General features: G+C 50.8%; 7 protein-coding genes across 7 annotated transcripts; 4 read left to right on the plus strand and 3 right to left on the minus strand.

Moving 5' to 3' along the window:
* Positions 1-401: 401 nt before the first annotated feature.
* VTN00DRAFT_8008 (uncharacterized protein) lies at positions 402-2375 on the minus strand (the record flags this gene model as incomplete). Its single annotated transcript, XM_069434815.1, has 8 exons — positions 402-665; positions 760-888; positions 977-1176; positions 1259-1686; positions 1753-1796; positions 1851-1936; positions 2002-2202; positions 2279-2375. 8 exons carry the CDS (start codon positions 2373-2375, stop codon positions 402-404), a joined length of 1449 nt encoding a protein of 482 aa, XP_069286274.1.
* Positions 2376-6136: 3761 nt separating this feature from the next.
* On the plus strand, positions 6137-8329 carry VTN00DRAFT_8009 (uncharacterized protein; the record flags this gene model as incomplete). The annotated part of the gene is made up of 1 exon (XM_069434816.1): positions 6137-8329. One exon carries the CDS (start codon positions 6137-6139, stop codon positions 8327-8329), a length of 2193 nt encoding a protein of 730 aa, XP_069286275.1.
* Positions 8330-9394: 1065 nt separating this feature from the next.
* Positions 9395-10161, plus strand: VTN00DRAFT_8010 (uncharacterized protein; the record flags this gene model as incomplete). The annotated part of the gene is made up of 2 exons (XM_069434818.1): positions 9395-9587; positions 9707-10161. The coding sequence occupies 2 exons, from the start codon at positions 9395-9397 to the stop codon at positions 10159-10161; spliced, it is 648 nt and encodes a 215-aa protein (XP_069286276.1).
* Positions 10162-12722: 2561 nt separating this feature from the next.
* VTN00DRAFT_8011 (uncharacterized protein) lies at positions 12723-13845 on the minus strand (the record flags this gene model as incomplete). The annotated part of the gene is made up of 3 exons (XM_069434819.1): positions 12723-13389; positions 13449-13706; positions 13778-13845. The coding sequence occupies 3 exons, from the start codon at positions 13843-13845 to the stop codon at positions 12723-12725; spliced, it is 993 nt and encodes a 330-aa protein (XP_069286277.1).
* A 943-nt stretch (positions 13846-14788) lies between these two features.
* VTN00DRAFT_8012 (uncharacterized protein) lies at positions 14789-16579 on the plus strand (the record flags this gene model as incomplete). The annotated part of the gene is made up of 5 exons (XM_069434820.1): positions 14789-14873; positions 14965-15015; positions 15064-15211; positions 15261-16052; positions 16105-16579. 5 exons carry the CDS (start codon positions 14789-14791, stop codon positions 16577-16579), a joined length of 1551 nt encoding a protein of 516 aa, XP_069286278.1.
* Positions 16580-17410: 831 nt separating this feature from the next.
* VTN00DRAFT_8013 (uncharacterized protein) lies at positions 17411-18107 on the minus strand (the record flags this gene model as incomplete). The annotated part of the gene is made up of 4 exons (XM_069434821.1): positions 17411-17644; positions 17703-17940; positions 18014-18041; positions 18098-18107. The coding sequence occupies 4 exons, from the start codon at positions 18105-18107 to the stop codon at positions 17411-17413; spliced, it is 510 nt and encodes a 169-aa protein (XP_069286279.1).
* Positions 18108-18916: 809 nt separating this feature from the next.
* Positions 18917-20716, plus strand: VTN00DRAFT_8014 (uncharacterized protein; the record flags this gene model as incomplete). The annotated part of the gene is made up of 2 exons (XM_069434822.1): positions 18917-19092; positions 19150-20716. 2 exons carry the CDS (start codon positions 18917-18919, stop codon positions 20714-20716), a joined length of 1743 nt encoding a protein of 580 aa, XP_069286280.1.
* Between the last annotated feature and the right edge of the window lie 444 nt (positions 20717-21160).

Here is a 21160-nt window from a genome sequence, read left to right on the forward strand (position 1 = left end):
AAAAAAAAAAAAAAAAAAAAAAAAAAAAAAAAAAAAAAAAAAAAAAAAAAAAAAAACTAAAAAAAACATGAGGACATACCTTCCAAAGACAACAAAACCGCCAAACAGGTGCTGAACGCTACGAAAAAGAACCTCTAAGAATATCAAGAAGCGCGTAGCACCAGATGATACTCCGGCTTCATTATCATCGTCGTCCCTCAAGGAAACAAGGGGGGAAATGATAGCGTTTGGATCACTTCTGTAGATGCATGGGGGAAAAATACCTAGTGATTTTAAAGGCAGAGATTTAATACTTAAGCTACTAATCATCAATCGCCATTCTAAGGGAATTAAATTAACGTTACTATTTCTTATGCCGAAATTTCTTCTAATCCTCTTCAATTCAACACAAAGAAAAATCATCAACCCGTTTCCTTTCCCGCTGGCTCCTCCGCAGCCACAGAAACCAGCTTCTCAGCCCGTTTTGTAGTAGTAACAGTAGCAGCAGTACCACGCTCCAATTCCGACACTTTCTCCTCTCCAGTGGCCCCACCAACATTTATATCAGTCTCTCGATGCAGATCCATGCTTTCCTTGTTGAAAAAGTTAACGTAGACCGGGAAGATCCACGCGAGGATGTAGCCCATCATAGGGATCGCCATGGCGACGTGGGCGTTTCGGGAGGTCTGGTTGAATTAAGAATGAATGAATACGTCAGTCATAATTGATATAGCGGGAAAGAAGGGTATTTGTAGCTGTAAATAGGATTTAATCGCATACCACCACCGCTCCCATCATCGGAGGAAAGACGGTCCCGCCTGAGATGGCTGCCACGAGGAACGAACCTCCGCGCTTGGTGTGGCGCCCGAGACCTCGAAGGGCAAGGGTGAAGATTGTTGCGAAGCAGCACTGTGTTCGTTCGAGTAAATTAGCCAGGAGAGGCCCCTTCTTCACGCGAAGATGATATATCCGGATAAGCAAGAAGGGTTTCACTTACAGACTCAAAGCAAAAGACCAGGATCAAAAGAGTAATGGACGTCGCGCCCGAGGTGTTCATAGCCGCTACCGAGAAGACAAAGCACAGGAAGAGGTACGCCCCGAGCATGTATCGCGGCTTGAACGCCTTCATCATCATCAAGCCGCTGGCGAGGAAACGGTTGAAGGCGTACAGGCCCTGTGCGACGGCGAGGAGGTCCGCTGGGAAATTCCAACCCCCTTTTAGCACAATTCATATTCATTTATGGGAGTTATATTGTATAGGCCAGAAGTGAGCACTTACAAGACTGAGCAGCATCCCGACCAGCCTCCTTAGCAAAGTTGATAAAATACCCCGCCACAGCGACCTGCGCTCCAACGTAACAGAATTGACCCCACACCCCGAAAAACAGGTTATATTGCCCCCTAAAGGGGCCCGGGTCCACCGTCGTCTCACTGTCCGCGATCTGTGTCTCCAACGCCTGCTGATCGGCGTCGGTGATTTCGGGAAAAGGTGCAAGGAAGAAGAGGATGATCAGAAGGGCGACGAAGCAGGCGACTCCCAAGTACACCCACTGGACGTTCTTCAATCCGGCATCGGTGTCCAGCGTGTGCGCGAAGAAGACGCGGGAGGCGAGGAGCGGTGCGACGAAGGTCCCGACGCCCTGGACGGCCTGGGCCAGGTTGAGACGGATCTCGCTGTACCGGGGTGGACCGCAGATGGAAAGGAATCTGACGTTGTTAATGGAGATCTGCCTCCCTGCCAGAAAAGAGATATCTCTCCAACTGTTGACCTACGGATCTGCGGCTGTTTCCAACGTCGAGAGACCAGCACCGACGACCTACATTGTCATCAGACCTATCCCTCTAGATACCACTAGAGATATAAAACTCACAAACATGCTACCACAAAACCCTCCAAATGATTTCTTAACGCCGCTGGGCCAGAAGAGGACACATCCTACAGCCAAAACAGCGAGACCTGATGGTTGTCAGTACCTATATACCCTAATATCAGACAAGTACCCATCAATTATATAGCCCTACCTGTCATAAAAGTAACACGGAACCCAAACTTCCGAACAATCCATCCCGATATCGTCAATGGACAGAGAAAGTATGCACCGAAATAAGCGGCTTGGAGACCGCTGGACTTGCTCGCCGTGATATGGAGACTGCTTTGGAAATGGGAGTTCAAGACGTCGAGTAGTCCGTACGCGAAGCCCCAGAGGAAGAAGAGAATGGTAACTTAGTGGATGTCACATCAATTAGCTTACATTATTAGCTTCTATAGTAGACTATGCCAATGATCCAAGCAACCTACCGAGGAAGTTCGGGACCAGGGATTGGCGCAGCGTCAGATGGATTGCGGACGTGACTGCATCGTCTGCGACTGTTATTTTTCGCCCGTACAGACGCATTGTTTACTGGGTTTAGAAAAAAAAATATGAAAGTCAGCGACAGTGGGAATGATCCCAGTGTTCAAAAACTCCAACGGTCTCCAGATAAACTCTGGCTTTCAATAGCGAAACAGGCTATCAAAGAACGCAAGCGCCTAGATAAAACCCCATCATTATATGTACATCATATATAAGATGGAAAGTCTTCTCCAGGTTACAGTAGTTAAGTATCGGCTTCGGGGAAGAGCCTAGCGAAGAGGAGCTCGAACCCAACGGCGGCCATGACACCGCCAATGAGAATTCCAGGCGTTCTGGAGGTAAAACTACTTCGAAGGACAAAAGGGACATCAAAGACAGTCGAACACAGTTCATTGGTGGAAAAAACGTGTGTCTTCTTCGGTTAATGTCCTTATGTCACTGCTGCTCCTTGTTTGCTCTTTTGGAGGATCTCCCCCCAACATAGGTATATCTCCAACATCTTTCTCCAACGGAGTTCTGTAATATAGATCGGTTTTTAAGCAAGGATTTCTTTCATAGTCCTTCAAGGCTTAACAATAGAGAGTGTCGGAAGACGAGTCATGGCAGAATGCAGTAACACTCCGTATTACATGTAGGATACTAGTAGGGTTCTGAAAACGCGAGTCAGTTGTCAGCTCCGCTATACCACTCCAAGGTTGGCCAGTTTCAGGAAGATCTCACGCGGGGCAATCAATCACATGGTAGTTCGCTTAGACATCTACGTGGTGCAGGCGGCAGAAGGCCACTTTGACTCATTATTGAAGCCTCTCCATGTCTGGAGTTTGTGGTGTCTGTCATGTTGATGGCCAGTACCCCACTCGTGGCGCTTTCTTCGGATATTCATAGCTCGAGAAACCGAGAATTACTTGATTTCACAATGTCAACGAGTACTCTTGTCATCTTTTTGTATTCATACTCTTGCGCATGTCCATACTCCATTCTCCAAGATTGTCTTCGTGTGTTAGTAATGCCGTACTGTATGGGGTACGGGGTTAGTGGGATAGATGTGGAGTCTCCAGGACAAACCCCGGTTCCTCCCCGCAGCGACCTGTACATAAGTCCTGGACATGCCGCCAGTCTGTCGCACTGCAGCCGCATGGCTTCGGAGGTTAAACGACACTCGCCTAGGCACGGTGGGCAATTGTCCTTTTTCAATCGGAGAGAAGAAAGTGAGTGGTGCTGCTCCAGGGTTGTCTCTCGATAGCAGATGCTCAAAGACATGCTCTCATCCGACCGACAGGAAAGATAAAAAAGGGGAAGAAAAATTGGGAATGGAAAAAGAAGAGCCATACAAGTTCTTCGTTGATAAGAAAGTGAGAAAAGCAGATAGGCGGTTGAGATGGTTCAGAAGAATACCTAACCTTCAACAGCAACGAAGTAGCTGCTTGAACTTTCTCGACCAGCAACAGATATTATCAAAGAGATTGTCTGGCAAAAGACCCTCCACGCAATATAAAGAGGACCCCAGTCCATTTTATTTCTGTCTTGACTGCATGGATCATGCAGTCCCGAAGGAATGCTGGTTTCAAAGGGGTGTGACCGTTGCAAAATGTGACTAACAGAGAGATCCTCCTTCCATCTGGACTGGATTCATCCATTCCATCTTTGGACCAAGACGGAATACAAGCACGTGATTTAATAGTAGCAGGCAGGGGATGGAAATAAATAGAATGATATGCGACGCATGGTGTCGATCCTTCGCTGATCGGTCTGCCTGCGCAGAAGAGGGGCCAGTAGGAAGCTTTACATTGTCGTCGGATTATGACCTGTACGAATCCAGGCCGATAAGCTAAGTTTAGCGGTGGGTATCTTCAGTCGAATATGCAGCAGGCCGTGTGCAAGTTGCCATTACATGAACTTCCCCTTGTATGAATTTCTCGAGTTACTGGCCCGACTCAGCACCCCTCATACAGAGAACGTCTGGACTGAATTGATCATAGAACTAAGTATTACCGCTGTTGTCTCGTCGAAATTGAGCACAGGAATGTGGATAGGCGCGCGGAGTTCTCAGATGTCGTCATTCGCGCTTCTTGTTGTGGGTGAGCTTATCATCCCGACGGCTCTACATGTCAATGATCGACGTGGTTTAAGGCACATCCGGAATCATCCGCCCAGACGGCTCCAACTGGGAAATCTAGGAATAGAAATGCACGACGTGCGATTCTACACATGTGTTTTTGTGCTGATGAAGAGAACAATTTGTGCAGTGTCTCGGCAGAAAGAAATTCCGTGGACACAAGCCGATGTCGCCATCTTAGCCGGAGTCGTCGTTACTAGTGTTTATTCTCCTCCTCTAGACCGGTGGATCACATGGAGAGAAGGATCTTCCAGAATGATGTACGGACCTGCAGCGCTGCTCCTCCTTATACCAGAGCCCAGGACCCAGTCCATTATCTTTCCACCAGGTCGTCTTTGCCCGCGAGGCTTTGTACTGTGTCTTTGCATCATGGCTCTGGATGTATTTCAAGACGAGAAGGTTTACCGGACTGCCTGAAGAGCCAGAACCTTGGATTCTTGGAAGCTTCCCTGTTTTTTTTCTTTTAGCTTCGTTGCTGGGGCACGGATAAGATACGCCTCTCGCGATGTGGCTTCGCCTATCTCTTCCAGTTTAGCGTCATTGGCCACTGAAATGCCTTGTGCGATGTGCAGCGTGCAGCAAACCGCAAAGGAACCTCTCCCGGGTCTTTATTATGCTTGCGACACGACCCGAGTCTAGAATCAACGGCTGTGCTGATAATAATAGCCCTGTGACCTGTAAGGCTCAGCAAAACTTCTGTAACTCGATCATAACGGCGAAGAACTCCGCAGAGCATGGCGTCCTCGCGAGATGATAGGAGAGCTTGGTGCTAGACCAGTTTCAGGAACGGCGAGCCAGACCAACCTGGTGCAGAAGCCAGAGCCACCGCCGGAACCGAAGCCAGACGAGAGCCATGCCATTGGTAGGCGAGACTCTGGCGGGCTTCACCACCGCCCAATCAGTCGGGAATCGCTGGGCTCGCATCAACGTCTGTGGCTGAAGAAAAGAGAGGAGTGTTGATGTGCGCGCCGCGACCAGGCCAGGGGCGGAGAAACCGACGGTGCGCAGACGTGAGAACGGGTGCAACGCTGCGGAACGCAGACATCCATAACGGCGTAGATATATGTCGCTGGTAAATGAGACCCGTCATAGCAACGGGCTAGAGCATCTAGCGCTGAGGGGTTCATAAGAGCGGAATAACGTGCAGCAGTGCTAAGTAAAGAAAAAAAGGGCGATCTTTGGGCGCCATAAGGCCCCGAGAGATCAAGCCGGGACAGCCGCGGCTGGCAGGACGGGCTCTTGGCTGCGCTAACCAAGACTCCGTTTCACTGTTCCTTCGGCCTCCCTGTGTCCCTCGATGCAACAACTCGATCAAGAAAACACCAAGGCTCCGCTTCTTCATCGCCGGGGCCTTCCAAGAAGCATCCCGACCGGCATCCTGCGGGCATTGGCTGTTCTTCTGGTCGTCGTGCGGTCGTCGTGACTGCAGTGCAGGCCGTGACCGCTTCCAGACCCGGCGTTCTCGCGTCACCCCAAGCCCTCTCCACCATCTCTGCCCACGCCCAACCTGCTGTCTCCCTGCCTCCGTCCCCTTCACCACCTTCTATCCACCAACTCGTCCTCTCGACGCGCGCTTCGTCCTCCATCCGTCCTGCTACTCCGTCCGCGTCGCTCTCGAGGTGACATCCCGTCCTCACGTACTGACTGAGTGGAAGGGAAGGGTGGCCCGTCAGGGCTGTGCAGCGCCATGTCTGGGCGTCTACCATCGCAGGAGCCGCAAGATCGCTCACTTCGCCATTCCTCCGGGTCTCAATCCACCGCCCAAGATCAGCAAGACGAGCGTCTGTCTCATGGCCAGCCCTCCGGCCGCTTCTCCAATCCGAACGTCTTCTCCGATGACTTCTCCCTCGAACCGCTCGATCGTCCCGGCTCTGATCACACCCGCCGAAACCCGTCCATCTCCTCCACCGACTCCTCCGTCACCCTGCGTTCGTCCAATGCTCCTCAAAACCCTCCCAAAGCCTTTGCAGACGGATCGGAACCGCTGTCGAACCCATTCGACGACAATGCCCGCTCATCCTTCGATGAGACAACGTACCGGTCGAGTCTTCCCCAGAAGGGGAGTGTGCTCAACCGCAATTCCTCCATCACAACGGCCTCGAGCACGACTGCTCCGTCCGTAGCGCAACGCAGCATGAGCACCTCCTCTCACTTTTCCATACCCAGGGCCCTTAGCCCTTATACCGGAGCTACGGGCCCGAGCCATCCCTATGGGATGTATCCACAAGTCGGTGTCGGTCGCTCTCCCAGCGTAACAACAGCGTCAACGGTACGACCGGTAGATCGACCGCTGGTCGGGTTAAGCGCACCGCAGCACCCTTACGCGATGTATCCGCAAAATATTGTTCTGGAAGAAGGGTTCGACAACCAATCAATACCCGTTGGCTTCCCTGGTCATGGACAGGCATATCACAGGGCACCTGGACAGGCTGATGACGATGTTGGTGATATTATTGGACCCGATGGGCACATGGAGCAGCTTCCACCGTATTCGCGTTATCCTGACGGCATACCTCCCAAGACAGGGTTGGGACCTGCTAGCATTGCCAGTGCCAATCGAGATCGAGACTTCCAAGCGGGCGATGGAGAATCACCACCGTCTGGTGTATCGTCAAGAACGTTAGTGGGAGGTGAAGGTTCTCTGAATTCACCCGCTCGACCGCCAGCCGCAGCGGAAACTGCTGCTGCCGCCGACGACAACTTCAATGAGAAGGGAGGAGAGAAGAGGAAGCACAGGATGTGCTGTGGAGTGCCAATCTGGATGTTGGTCCTCATAGGAGTGGTCTTGCTGATAGGTGCAGGTATTGGAGGTGCCATTGGTGGTGTACTCGGTACAAAGTCAGGAGAGAAGTCTGGAGCGGAGAGTGCAAGTTCCTCGCTAAGCAGGCGTCCGTCTGTTGTGACGGTGACAGCTACATCGCATATGGACGCAACACCCCTCGCAACCATACCAACTGGTCTTCTTCCAGTACCCACCGGCCATTACCAGATCCCGGCCAGCATCACGAACCAGTCCAAATTTTGCGTACCTAAATCTCCTTTCACGGCATCCTGGAGCTGCATGAGTCAAGGCGCTTTGGATATTAATATCACTGGCACGCCGACGGAACAGACCATCGAATTCTACTCTGCGCCTATCAATGGGACATTCACATATGGGGCTCAAGCGCCAATCCTTCCCACTCCCACGCAGTCTCTGCGTGTGATGCTCGACAAGGATGATATGAGCCTAGGCCCTGCCTTATTCTTCTATAGTCAGTTTGATAAGTTGGTCATTGTTCAGGAGGATGTGTTCCCTACCACACTACCGTCAAAGCGATCGGTTAGTGAAGCGGATCTGCTCGCCCGACAGTGGAGCCGCAAGCAAGTGGCTGCTCAGCCAGGTGATAAGCCATGGTTTTGCTGGTGGAATAATACTGTTATGGAGTTCTTTCTATACATCAACGAGACAACCCACGATGACTTTGACGACAGTGACGGTATTTCTTTGGGCTCCACTTTTACGATCACGGGGGCAGCAGCTTCTTCGAGTACAAGCGGACCATATGCAACCAGCACTTCAGGTGACGACGATAACGACGACAATCCAACTACGAGAAAGAGCAAGCGAGATGAAGTCCGGAACTACCCCCGCAGGATCAAAATCGAAGAGAAACGCGGCGACCCTTCAGCACAACGTCCATACTGTCAGCAGATGCAGGTTATGGATGATCTCAGGGTGCAAGGTCCGATTTCACCAATTCAGATTGGTATTGATGAAATTATACCAGCCGCGACGACAACAAGTCCAGTTGCTAAAAGAGATGCCGTTGCCACGAAAACCTTGGCGGCACGGGGATCTTACGAAAGCACATGTTACTGCGTGTGGCTGACTGATTGAGCTGGATGTACGGTCGGCGTACCATCATCATGGGATCACTTCGGTAAGGCGTTCACGGCGGGAAATACTGATCATGCGGCTATGGTTTAATCTCATTGCGCCTCTCGCATTCCTTTTCAGTTTATACCATTGTCACATAGCTGGTTCTTATGTGTTGCATGCGCTTCAGTCGCAGTCAAGTCTCCTTCGCAAAGCTGCTTGCCTCTGATCTAGGTTTTTTTGGGCAATTCTTGCTTATCCATTTTATTTTGTGGTGACAGATATTAGGGCGTTATGGTGCAAGTAAGGTACCATGGCATTGCAACTAAATGTGCCGTTTTTGAGACATCTCTTTTTACTTGACCGGTTGGCTAGGGCATTGTTTATGGATCTGTTTGGAATGATATCTTTCGTCCAAAGGGAATTTTGGGAATGTGATGTGATCTGGTGACAAATGTCTGCATTGTACTCAGTGAGTTAGTGCGAGACAATCAATACTGATAAATTTCCTTCTTGATTCTGAATTGATTTCCCTATTTGACTTCCCATCGTTTCGAGGTTCCTCTCCATTTTCAGGTTTTAGCCCTTGAGTCTTGATTGCCATGTCTCTCAGCAAAAACCAGATGCCAGCCTATGAAATACCCATGTGCTGCTTTCTCCATCCTTGGATCTGTGCAGCTGTTCCTCAGGAATGAGATCCTGCTGCGTTGGCTTGGCATCCCGTCTGAAGTGATGATTTGCTCTTGTATGACAGACTTTCAACGTCATCGGTCCCTTGCGACGAACCGGCGAGAAACCACCGCCACTGAACTTTGCAGGGAGTTAAGGAGACATGACCTCAGATTCACGACCTTCTTTGACACAGCAATCCAACACTCGAATCCGTCGAAAACAGAACTTGATTGTCTATGCCCTGTGTGCTCAATAGTTTGGAGCGCTTCAACTCATCCTGTGACATGGTTCACTAAAACACCCGGTATGTGCGGCTGCATCAATCATCTGGAGCTTTCGCTTTCGTTCTTTTTAACCCATGCTGACGGTCAGTAAATCTAGCCTTAGCCCGTACCTACAAGATTATCACCAAAGATGACCGCGATCCTGCGTGTCCACCCTACAAGCAAAGCCAGCAGGATCCTACTCGCGCGTGCCTCTCGTCGACCAGTGATCTCTACTCAGTCCTCACGGAGAACATACTCTTGGAGCTCATACGGTGCAGATGGCGATCCCAACGCGTCGACATATCAGCAACAGAGCCGGACGCGGGAACTTGAGCATCCAGGTATGTACAACTACATCCGACTCTTTGTTCTCCAACCTTCTTCTTCTTCCTCCTCCAGGAAGACCAGATAGAGAGACAGAGAGAAGATATAACTAACATCGCCCAACGGAGACTCCCAGGCCCCCCGCCTCCCAAGATCTCAAAGGAATCCGCTCCGCCGTCAGGCCCCTCTCCTCCGCCCCCATCCCGAGCTCAGCCCCAACCCCAGCCCGGCTCCACCCCTCCCCCCGAGTCTACCGCCCCGGCGCAGAAACCCCCCCATGAAGCCGCTATTGCCGCCGGCACCGCCCAGCCGCCACAGGCCGCCCCGCAGATTCCCTCCAATAAGGCCCACCCGACCCTCACCGACGGCCGGCAGTCTCCCAACGTTGATGAGCATGGGAATCTGAAACCGGATGTGCCCGACGATGTGAGGCGGCATAACCGGGAGCTGGAGAGCCGGTATGATCGGGCGTATAATCAGATCGGGGAGGATGGGCAGGTGCAGAAGGGGTGGTGGAGTCAGGATAGGCATTTTGAGCCGTCGGTGGAGGAGCAGGAGAACCGGTTCGTCAGGTGGTGGCCTCGAGGTTGAAGTGAAAGCTGTCCTTGTCTCGTCTCATCTTGCCTTTATTCAGATTCATGCCGGATTGACTGGCATCAAGAGGCAAGATGGACAGTCAACATGAAGACATGCAAGCCATGACAAGGAAGGACTCAACGAACAAAGGAACAGACTAAGATTCAACAGTCCAAAGGATAGCTTGTTTATACTGCATATTCACCATGTGTATATATATATATATATAAACGCACACATAGTACATGTTCGTATCTACCTAATCTCTCTATCTACCTACCTAAAACTTTCTGTCCCTTTCATAAATACACACACCGAGCAATGATAAAATCTGTAGAAATTAGTTTTCTGTGCCGTGCTCTTTTTTTTTTTTTTTTTCACTCTATCCAGGGTCCCGTCCACGTACAGTACTCTGTAGAGCTTTACTTGTGGTTTGGTTTAGCTTAGTCTGCGGTGGATTCTCTAATATTTATTTATTTATTTATTCATTTTTTCTTCCGAGGTTTGTAAGGTGTAAGGAATCATGTAGCGTGATGAAGAAATAATTGACGGAGGGAGAAGGTAGGAAGGTACATACGAACTTCGGGAGCAATAGATTAGGTAGAGATACTACTTTAATTGTACTACTAACCGCCTAGGTATGTATCTATCGAAATGCTGATGAAGTAGTGAAGAGAGAGAGAAAAAAAAGATCGAGAATACAGCAAGGACTCGAACGACTAAGCTGTGATACAGCGTCCAGTCCTTGGGGCTTCAGCCCCCCGAACCGTGTGCATTTTAAGCAGTAGAATATATATTCATCCCTTATCTTTATCATCGGTAGAAGAAAAAGAATAGCGCTTGAGCAATTGTAAAATTCCAAATCGCCGAATGTTGTTTATCCCATCATCTCTTATTTATTAGAAAAGCTGGAGATCCATCCCGCTCAGTACTTAACCTATTCATCTTCCCATACTTAGGTACACTCGACACTTTGTCCACTGGTTCCCCGGTTGCCCGTACGGTTCGCGCTCAGTTTAAAGAGACCCGGGAAATAATCGGTGCTCTTGGAGAGGCGGTGCTCGCAGAACACTGTTTTTTCAGGCTCAAGGCAAGAAGAAGGAGGGGGGCTGAGTTCAACTATTTCGTCGAGTTGTTCGAACAGGCCGCCAAGGGCAGCTACTACGATCCCGCAATATCTCAACTGATGATGTGCTTTAGCGCTGTATACTTCTGCAGAGTACATCTTGAGAATGGTTCCAGGATGGGCAGGGAACTGGGAGGCCCTCGTTGCCCCAGAATCCCCTGAAACTTGTCCTTCTTCCCCTCACAGTAATATCTCGCAGGCAATCTCCTCCAAGTGCGAAATCTGAACTGCTTACTGACTCTATTTATTTGGGGGCAGTCTGATCACACACACGATCTTTGATCTCGCTGAGTACCTATCCCGAAATGATCGAGCCCCTACAGAAGGAAATCATATGGTCCTCAGGGAGCGCGGCTGGAAGAAGACATCACTATACAAGCTCGAATTGATAGACAGCGTCGTCAAGAAAACCCAACGCCTCAAGCCCGTTCTCTCTCTCTCTCGGGTGAGTCTTTCTCTCGCCTCGTCTGTCATGTCAATCATGACCAACGTGCAAAAGAAATTGGCTAATGCAATATATCCACCTAAATCTCCACATGTACTCTGTACAGCAAGCATGCATGATGCGCCGCGGCGCTACCGCTGACATCAAGCTCTCCAGATGATCGCCGTCTGGGCGAGGGCTCAGCAGGACCCCGTGGTGTACTGTGTACATGTACAAGGACCCGGACCGGTGGGACGGCCACCGCTTCTATAACATGCGCAAAAAGCAGGCTACCTAATCAGCGCCCGACTTCTCATTCTCCTTGGACCGCACAGATGATCTGCTAAATACATGGTGGCTGAGTGTGAGGAATGGTCCATGACGCAGAACGGACCCTCAGCGCTGAATATATATATTGTGAACTGTATTTGCCTGAAGTTATTAGCTACCTACGAATATACATCCTCTGCCCCCCCACCTTCTCTCCCCGAATGTCACAGAAGAGCAACAGGGACGTCCTATTACCGATAGTTTACCTTCTGCTTTTTTTGTTGAAAATCTTCTGAAAAGAGATAGTCCCAGCCTACTTTATCTTCTTCTTGTCCTTTCTCTTAAGACATTCAGTTCTATTTCTTGCGCAAAGCGTTTTCTATAGAATACCTCCCTGTCATTGGATGACGTCATATCATATTACTTTTCTGTTGAATAAATTAAAGCCCCCCACGTACTTAAGCTGGAGAAGATGGCCCGGAGCCAAGTGCCTGATAGGGCATTGGGAATCTCGTTTGCTCATTTGGTCTAAAGCAATTGGCGTTTCCACAACAGTGGTAAGCCTTGTGGAGTACTAAAGAGGACTCAACAATAAATGTAGTTGTAATTTCTGCTATCATAGGTTGTGTAGACTAAGGGCATCACTGCCATTAAGCTACCTAGGTACCTACACTATAAATTGTCTCTATGTCCTTCGGTATATGACTATATACGTACGTTCGAACCGAACAATGCTAGATGCAATGAACCAAAAAGCTACAAACTCTGCAGCAACGGAGTCTCCTCCGAGGGCTGTCCATCACGCGTGCGCTCGTACGCATACCCATCACCATTCAGCGTCCTCTCGTCGTCAGAGGCGTCACGAAGCACACCCTTATCCTTCTTTATCTTCGGAACAATATATTCGAAATATACCGCCATCACGAGCAGCGTCCCCTGAAGCATCGCCGTCACCACGAACAAACCCCAAGTGCTCCACCCTTCTTTTCCCAACCGCGCTGCCAGACTCGCCGCCCACAGGAAGCCGCCGGGCGTCTGGATGCACATCATCGGGATGCTGAGGCTCCCCACGCGCCGCAGGCGTAGGGTTGTGTAGATCTGCGGGAAGTACTGGACCGAGGCGAGGATGGTGGCTGTGACTCCGAGGAAGTTGGCCCAAGATTGGAGGTAAGAGGGGTGTGTCAGGACGATGGCGACGGAGATGACGAGGACGACGATGGCGTGGAGGATACAGGTGGCTGCTACGCCTATGGCGGTGCTGTAGTTGGGTGGGAAGGGCGGTGGTTGTTCGGCAGGGCATGATGGTGATGGGAGTTGTGGTGGCTTTGTGGTTGACGAGGGCGAGGTTGGTGATGGGATGACGGAGTGAGTTGGGGAGGTGGGACAGGTGGCTCGGGGAAAGTAGATCAGAAAGAGGAGGAGACTGAAAGGAAGACATGTTAGATCTTGGAGATAGTTGGATAGAGCGGTGTGGAGTCTCACATGGTGCTGAACCCGAACCACAGCATCCCGACCTGGAAGATGCCCAGCAGGGCCGAGAAGCATGCAAATCCGCTGATCTCCCTGCAGCAGGCCACATCCTGTGCACTTCTGGGAAGGACCAAGATATTGGCCAAGGAGGCAGTTCCCGAGGTGGTTCCTAGCAGGACGAAGTAGGGCGAGATGCCGAAGGAGCTCCGCAGGGAGATAATCCGGTAGTGCTGGGGGAGGTAGGAGACAAGGATCCCGATGAAGATGAAGCTACATATCGTCAGAAAGAAGGTTAGCTGTCAATGAGCAAGTAACCTCCCAGGGCAAAGATAAGGTCGTACATGGAGAGGCCGAAGTTGAGGTAGCTAGGCGACGCCAGCGCTCGGCAGTGGGGGTTTATCGGGTCCATATTGATTGACTGAGGCAAGGAGGACAAGGCTACCACTTCAACGAGAGTTCCCCTCCGTTGAAGAGAGTGGAGAGACTGCCCCAGGCTGAGATAAGCTTGTTGGGATGAAGTTTCAAAGCTGTTGTACGCAGACCTGATGGAGCAACGCTGTATGCAGTCGCGGTCTCGTGATCGCGCTAGACTCGTTGCAGGTGCCAGCACATGCATGCATTATCGTACAGTACGGGACATTTGTGCATAGATGAGGGGTTTATGCGTGTATCTCAGAAAATGAGAGTGTTTTTTTTAATGAATTCTGTCTAGTCCTAAATATACCGTTTTGAAGATAGGAACGTAGACCTATGCCAGAGGTATCCATATCAGCTCCAGTCTCACTCGGCTCTGCCAGTCGGGCAGCATCCGCCGTTGTGGCTGCTGTGGCTGGAGCTATGGCGGGCCCCGTCTGTGCGCTAGGATCTGACGTCTCCATGGAGTGATCGCCAACCGGCGTCTTTGGGAACGCCAAGAGCCCATTGGGAGTAGATCATGTTCTGCAGATATGATATCAGATATGATATGTCTAAATCGTCGGAGTCTCAATGTGCCTTGGCGTTCATCTCCGGAGCCTTGGGGCTGGAGACCTTGCGCAGCCTGCTTGCTCGCGCTCCGTTCCACTGAACGCAGCAGCCAAATACGTCACTACTCATCATCATCTTCCATACCTGTATCACAACAGCCACTCCCTCCCCCAGCTCGCCACGTCTGCTTGCTGGCAGGACAGTTGAATCTTCTCTTGACATGACTTTTTGGTAAGTATTAAGAGCTCCATAGGGTTGCCCCCCTGGCCCTCGTTACGCGACGGATCGCGCTGCTCGAGCTTTACTGAACGACTGTTCCTTAGATGAGCTCGCACGGCATAGTATCTTTCTGAGCCACCGAGGACACGACACATATTCGAGCCAGGATGAAGCTTCACTTGGCTACCAGCTTCGTGTTTGTGCTCGCAACCACCGAGGTGGTTGGAGCAAAGAACTGGTTCACCAAAGCCAGTAAGTCTGGAGCATAGCTGCTAAGGCATCCTTGCTGGTGTCTCATCTGTAGATTCCTATGGCTCTAGAAAAGGCTGACGTGAATCTACAGTCTACAACAGATGGCATGAAACGGAATTAGAGCGATGGCTCTCTGACCATGGCACGTCGCCCTTTCCATGAATGCGCCGAAGGAAGCTAACTCGGGCAGGCATCCCATATCCCTCGCCGGCAGATCGTAAAGAACTCGAGAACCTGGTAAAAACCAATTGGGAGTCTAAGGTTCAAGTCCCTCTGGCATACGCTTCGGAGCAGACTACGCAGCAGCTTGGAAATGTAAAGGACTGGATCTTTGACACGTATGATCTCTTCACTGGATCTCACGTAACCGTGCTGACCTCAATCCAGTTGGTCCGAGTCTCAGTTGAAGGCATTTCTCGACCGTCACGGTATTCCTGCACCACAGCCGCGCAGGCGCGATCTCCTTCTCAAAGCAGCTCGTGAGAACTACGAGACTATCGCCAAGAAACTTGGCGAGACGGCTGCGTATCCCGGCAACTGGCTGTGGGAGCAATGGTCTGAATCGGATCTCAAGGCGTGGCTTGATGAACGGGGATGGCCAGTACCCCAGCCTACTACTCGTGACGAGTTGATCGCCGCCGTTCGCCGGAACTCACGCCTTGCCAGCTTGCAGGCGCGCAGCGCCGTCTCTGCGGCTTCTTCTTCGGCTGCTGCGGCACAGAAGACTCTGAGTGATGCGCTGTTCAACGCTTGGTCTGATTCCGATATCAAGAAATTCCTTGACGAGCATGGTGTCAAGGTTCCTCAGGGATCAAAGCGGAATGAACTCATCGCCCTTGCACGGAAGCACCGTGCTTCGTTGGTCAGCCAGGCATCAACCGCTTCCTCGACAGCTTCAGAGGCTGCTTCGAGCATCATTGGCGCAGCTACCTCCAGGGCTGGAAATGAGTTCGCCCGAGCAACGGATGACGCCAGGCTGAAAGCCGAGGATGCCTTCGACACTGCAGTCGAGAAATGGTCTGATTCTCGTCTCAAGGCCTTCCTGGATGCCCGAGGAATCCCTGTCCCTCACGGAGGAAGACGGGAGGAGCTCCTCGCGAAGGTGAGACTGCACAAGCACAAGGCGGCCACAGGATACAACGCCTGGACTTTCGATACGTGGAACATGGAAAACCTGAAGTAAGAACCTTATGAAACTATTTCCATATCAATGTTGCTGACCTTGTTTAAGGAAATTCTTGTCTTCTCTGAACAAGAACGTAGCCCACCGGGCGGGCGTCACCCGTGACGATCTCGTGAAGCAGGCGCAGGACACCTACGTCAAGGCCTCCAAGGCCGGAGACCAGACCTACGCTACGGTCACGTCCTACCTGGCTTCAGCGACTGACGCTGCCAAGGACAACACCTTCGACACTTGGTCCCGCTCAGAACTGAAGAATTATCTGGATTCGTACGGCATTCCCGTCTATCAAGGTTCCAGCACGAACGAACTACGCGCAGCGGCGAGACGCAACGCGCAGTTCTTCAAGTACGGAACTCACACACCCCAGGGAACCCTCTATGAGAAGCTCAGGGATTCCTCACAGTGGGTGTTGGACAAGCTGAGGCTCGGGGCCTCGCTCGGTAGGGCTCAAGGACAGGACGCTGCCGGTAATGTGAGGCAGAGGGCTGCCGAAGCCACGGGGATGCTGCGTCAAGAGCTGTAGATTGTTACTTGAACGGTAGCGTTATCGACAATGATCAGCTACCGCTACCAACCTGAGATGAGGGTGGGTAGGTACTTACATTTATCACGGCAAGGCAAAAATTGAAAATGACCGGATGGCGACTATGACGTTGGGTATTTATCTCAGTCTATTTGAGGTTCGTACCAAAAATCATGGTGGAAAATATGTCTTATTGTTCATATCCCTTTTCTCTCCTGTGTGCAACGAACATGGTTTTCCCTCTCTTTCGAGTCAATACTGGAATCTGGTCGAGAATGCGACGCCATCATGGGTTGAGTTGCTGTCGGAAGCCAGGAATATGTTCATATACTAGAAAACACAATCACGTGAACAATGATGAATTCCTTTTTTTGTAAGACACTAGCTCTGGCTCATCTGCGATAAATACCCCGTATTTCATCGTGGTCGTAACGTGGTTTATCACCTAGTCATGGAGATGACATAATACCTATCATATGGACTCGCAGACTGCTAATCCAATGAGACGTCTCTATACAAGAGAACAGATACGGTTAAAATATCGAAAACTGCTTTTTTAAATTTGTATACAGCGAACAGATCCTCCATACATCCAATGTCATGCTTAGCTGCAAATTGGGAATGAATGACGTAATCAGGCCAGTTCTCATATATTCCAGTAATGCAATTTCAGATGCGGGTATGGTCGTACTGTGAACATTTTTGAGATTTTACCTTTTAAAATAAAACTCGTGCAGATAACGTAGGCGGTCAACGGTTCCATCAGTTAGCGATTTTGCATGCATATAGATCATGCGGCGATAAAAAAAGGTTCATATCAACCTCTTTTTTTTAAGGGGATTTTGGCGCTTCCGGGTCGCCCTCCGCCACCAGTTTTCCCACCACCAGATACTTCTCCAAGAACCTCTCCTCCCATCCCCGGAGGTTCTCGAGCTGCTCCTCGTTCAGGTCGCTGAGGTCGTCCAGGGGCCCCTTCAGGTCCTTGGTGAGCATCTCCTCGTCGAAGCTCTGGCAGGCTAGGCCGCGCGAGGCATCCCGTCCGGCGAAGTTCTCGTAGGGTCCGCCCTGTTTTCAGTTCAGTCAGGTCTGTAAGCAGGTTTGTTTTGCCCAGGGTTTCTCGTACCGGACCGTAAAAGTTTCTTCCTGGAGTCACGTCGAAGACGCGACCGCGCACGGCTAGATAGACAGGCGCTCCGTCGGCGCCGTTGAAGGGGAGTAAGGTGGAGGGTGTGAAGGTGCGGAAGACGACGGGGGCCGGGCCCTTCGGGAGGGTCACTTGCGGCTTGGGACGGAAGTGCATGTAGAGCAGGGTGACGAAGAGGGAGAGGAGGATCAGGTTGATGGGGGAAGCTATCGACATACTGCCGGACCGGATCAGATGTCAGCATATAAGTTGGATTTAGGTAGCTGATAACGACGTATTATGGAACTCACGCTTCCGCTGGCGGCGGGACTACTTCCTCTGGAGAAAAAAATATTAGTATGACTGCGTGATTCAGTGCTTAGGAATTATCTTACCGGTAGCCATCTTGATTACTTGATGGTCAATGGGTTTGGATCGATGGGATTGTTTTTCTGTATCTTCAGATGAGCTGTTGCACGGAAGTATGTGCCTCGGAAGCGGAGAGCTTAGTCGGGAGCTGAGCGGTGGATGTGTTTTCCCCACCGTTGGGAACTTTGGGGTTTACGTTTACCGGAGTGGACCTTGCACGTGATGCGGTGAGCAGCGCTGCCCGTTTTTCTGCCAGCCCCCACCGCCGTACTAGGGCGCGTCCGAAACGTCATCCGCAAATTAAAGAGTCTTATGATGCGGCCCGTGAGACCCTCGAGCGCTGCCCTACGGGAAGCAGTGGGCTGTGCAATTCTCCGTGGCCTTATGGCCAGCATTTCTTTTTTCCTTTCTTCCCAGGGTTGTTTGGCCTGGGGCTGTTTCTTTTGTTCTTTTTTTTCTTTCCCTCCTTCTTGACAATTATAACCTTCATTTTTTTGTCTTGTGAATGCTCTCCTGGTGACGCGAGCTCCTTATCTGCTCTATCACTACAACTCCCTCCTGATCGACACTCCAAGCGCAAACAATCACACCATTTTCACATCTTACTGTATCCCCCTTTTGCACGCAACTGAGCATGAAAGTTCCTAGAAGCCTGTAGCTCAATTTCTGGTATGTGATGACTTTTGTGTAAACTTTACCCCTCACTCCCTTTTGTCGCTCGTCTTTGTCTCCTCGCGTCCTTTTCCACTTCTCCGAAAACATCTTCTTTCTGCGCAGGAAAAACACTTATCAACAATCACGCCTCGATGTCGCAGGTAAAGACTAAGACTACCTCCCCAGCCAAAATGTGGAAACGAATCCAGATCACCCGCTCCCGGGAGCCTCATATCGGGAATCCGACTCTTATCGAGACAACCTTCGATGAGAAGACACTGCAGGCTATGAAGGGCATTCCTGGCAGCAAACGAAGTGAAGGCGCAGTGGGTAACAAGGATTCGAAGGATCTACCAGCTCTACCACAGTGAGTGTCTTCGGACCATGTATTACGGAGCGTAGCCAGGTTCTGATCTACTATCAGGGAACCCCGAGATTCAAATACCGGGAAGCCGTATGCTGGGTCCCGTGTCGCATCCTCTGGATATCCTCATACTAATCGGGACAATGGGTATTCCAGGAGCCAGGGTCGCAGTTATTCTGATACTTATGGGTCGCGGGGAGAGTATCCGGACATCTCTCCTCCCGATTCTCCTCTTCATGAGGCGGAATCCAAGGGGAGTCCGGATATCTCACCCATAGACGAGGAACCAAACCACCCATTTAAACCTGTTCAGAAGGAAACTAGATTTAGCAGCCACCTGCCTGTGTTGCGTAAAACTACGCCTGGGAAGACAGCAGAGAGCTCTGCGTCTGGCCGGCTGTCCAAGAACCTGCCATCAGGTCAGAAAAACTCGCGGACAAGGTGGGATGATCTTTCAGGTGAACCAAGTGACTCTGACAAGGCGGCGCAAGTGACTCCTGGCAATACACCTTTTCACAATCAGCCTGCAAAGACACAGCACTACAGCCTTTTTGGTAAAGGCAAAGGACAGGTACTCTCTAAGAAGAGGGTTGTGGAGAGTGGAGACAAGAGGGCAAAAGATGACTACGCGTCGATGTCTCCACCCCGTGAACCCTGGAAAGGCCCTACTGGACGTTCTGCCATAGTAAATCCGATTCAGGAGAAACCTGGCGCGAAACTGCAATCAATGGTTGCGGACAGTCGCTCCTCGACAGCTCGAAAGCCGCTGTCTAGCAGTCAAGATCTTACAGCTCAGCTTGGATTTGTCCCAGCGACGGTGACTACGACCATTACGGGGGGTCTGAGCGGAGAGGAGTCGGATGTCATCAAGCCGGTTGCCCCTCTCAAGGACAGGAGTACCAATTCAGCGAGTAAACAGTCTCCGGCTTTACAGGTACAAGCCGAAAAGGCGGTTGACAGCTCGGTCTCTGGAGGACGCGATGGCCGACCATACCAAGCTGTATCCTCGGTTTCAAGCGAAGATACTATCCGAGGAACCAAGCCATCAGGGGATGACTTCGCTGCCAAATTGGAGAATATGACTTTAGGCGATCGGCCTTCGAGCAGCTTAAGCGCAACGACATATACAACTGTGGACAGTGCAGATATCGGTACTCCGCGTATCTCTCCGAATCCCTCATCATCCGTGATGTCGAGAGGACGCCCAATACCTAGCGCGGTGGCTTCCATGAAGAGTACAACTAGAAAACCGACTCCTTCCCAGCGCTCCATCTCCGACCCTGCGACGTCCAAGGACTTGCCACAGTCCCCTCCAGAAATGAAAGCGCAGAGCCGCATCGAGGCTCTCGAGGCAAAACGGGACGATCTTGCACGCCGCAGAGCGAACATCAACAGTATAATCCGCGAATTGACACAAGTTGTACAGCCTACTGCCTCTGTCGCGCAGGATATGGCCGCTAGGAACGAGATCAAGAAGACCGTCGCGAACCTCAATGATGAGCTTGCCGAGATCAAGAGACAGGAACATGAAATCGGTGTGAAGCTCCTTCGGGCCTGGAAAAGGCATGACGAGGAGGATACGTACTCCAATGGATCAAGCTTGTGGGTTAAGAGGGTGACTAGCTGAATTTTGGTCCAGTGGCTCTCGCCGTGGACGACATTTTTCGTTCTGTGTATCTCATCTCTTTCGTTGGCTGGACCACGATTCTTTTCTCGCAGTTGGTCTTTTCCATAACTGGACACCTGCTTGTCATATGGCGTTCATTTTCATGCATTTTCTTTTGTTGATCCTGCCATGTCTTCATGGATAGCTTCTCAGCTTTTCACTTCACGAAATCCTGATTACGAGACGATACCCTTTTTGTGATACCTCTTCCCTTCTCAATGTAATCTTCCGTGCTCACCATTTTATGGTCCTTCATACTCTTGGTTTGTTTCTCCACATTTGCTTATGCTGGATAGCATGGTTTTCTTGAGCATTCAGGTACTCGTTCAGGAAATATTCTTTTGTAAAACGACGCGTTTCACTTCATAATAGCATAAAATGTATATCCATATGAATAGACTCGCT

The sequence above is a fragment of the Thermoascus crustaceus genome, assembly GCF_041956765.1.
Source record: "Thermoascus crustaceus strain CBS 181.67 unplaced genomic scaffold VTN00scaffold_5, whole genome shotgun sequence".
Classification (NCBI taxonomy): Eukaryota; Fungi; Ascomycota; class Eurotiomycetes; order Eurotiales; family Thermoascaceae; genus Thermoascus; species Thermoascus crustaceus.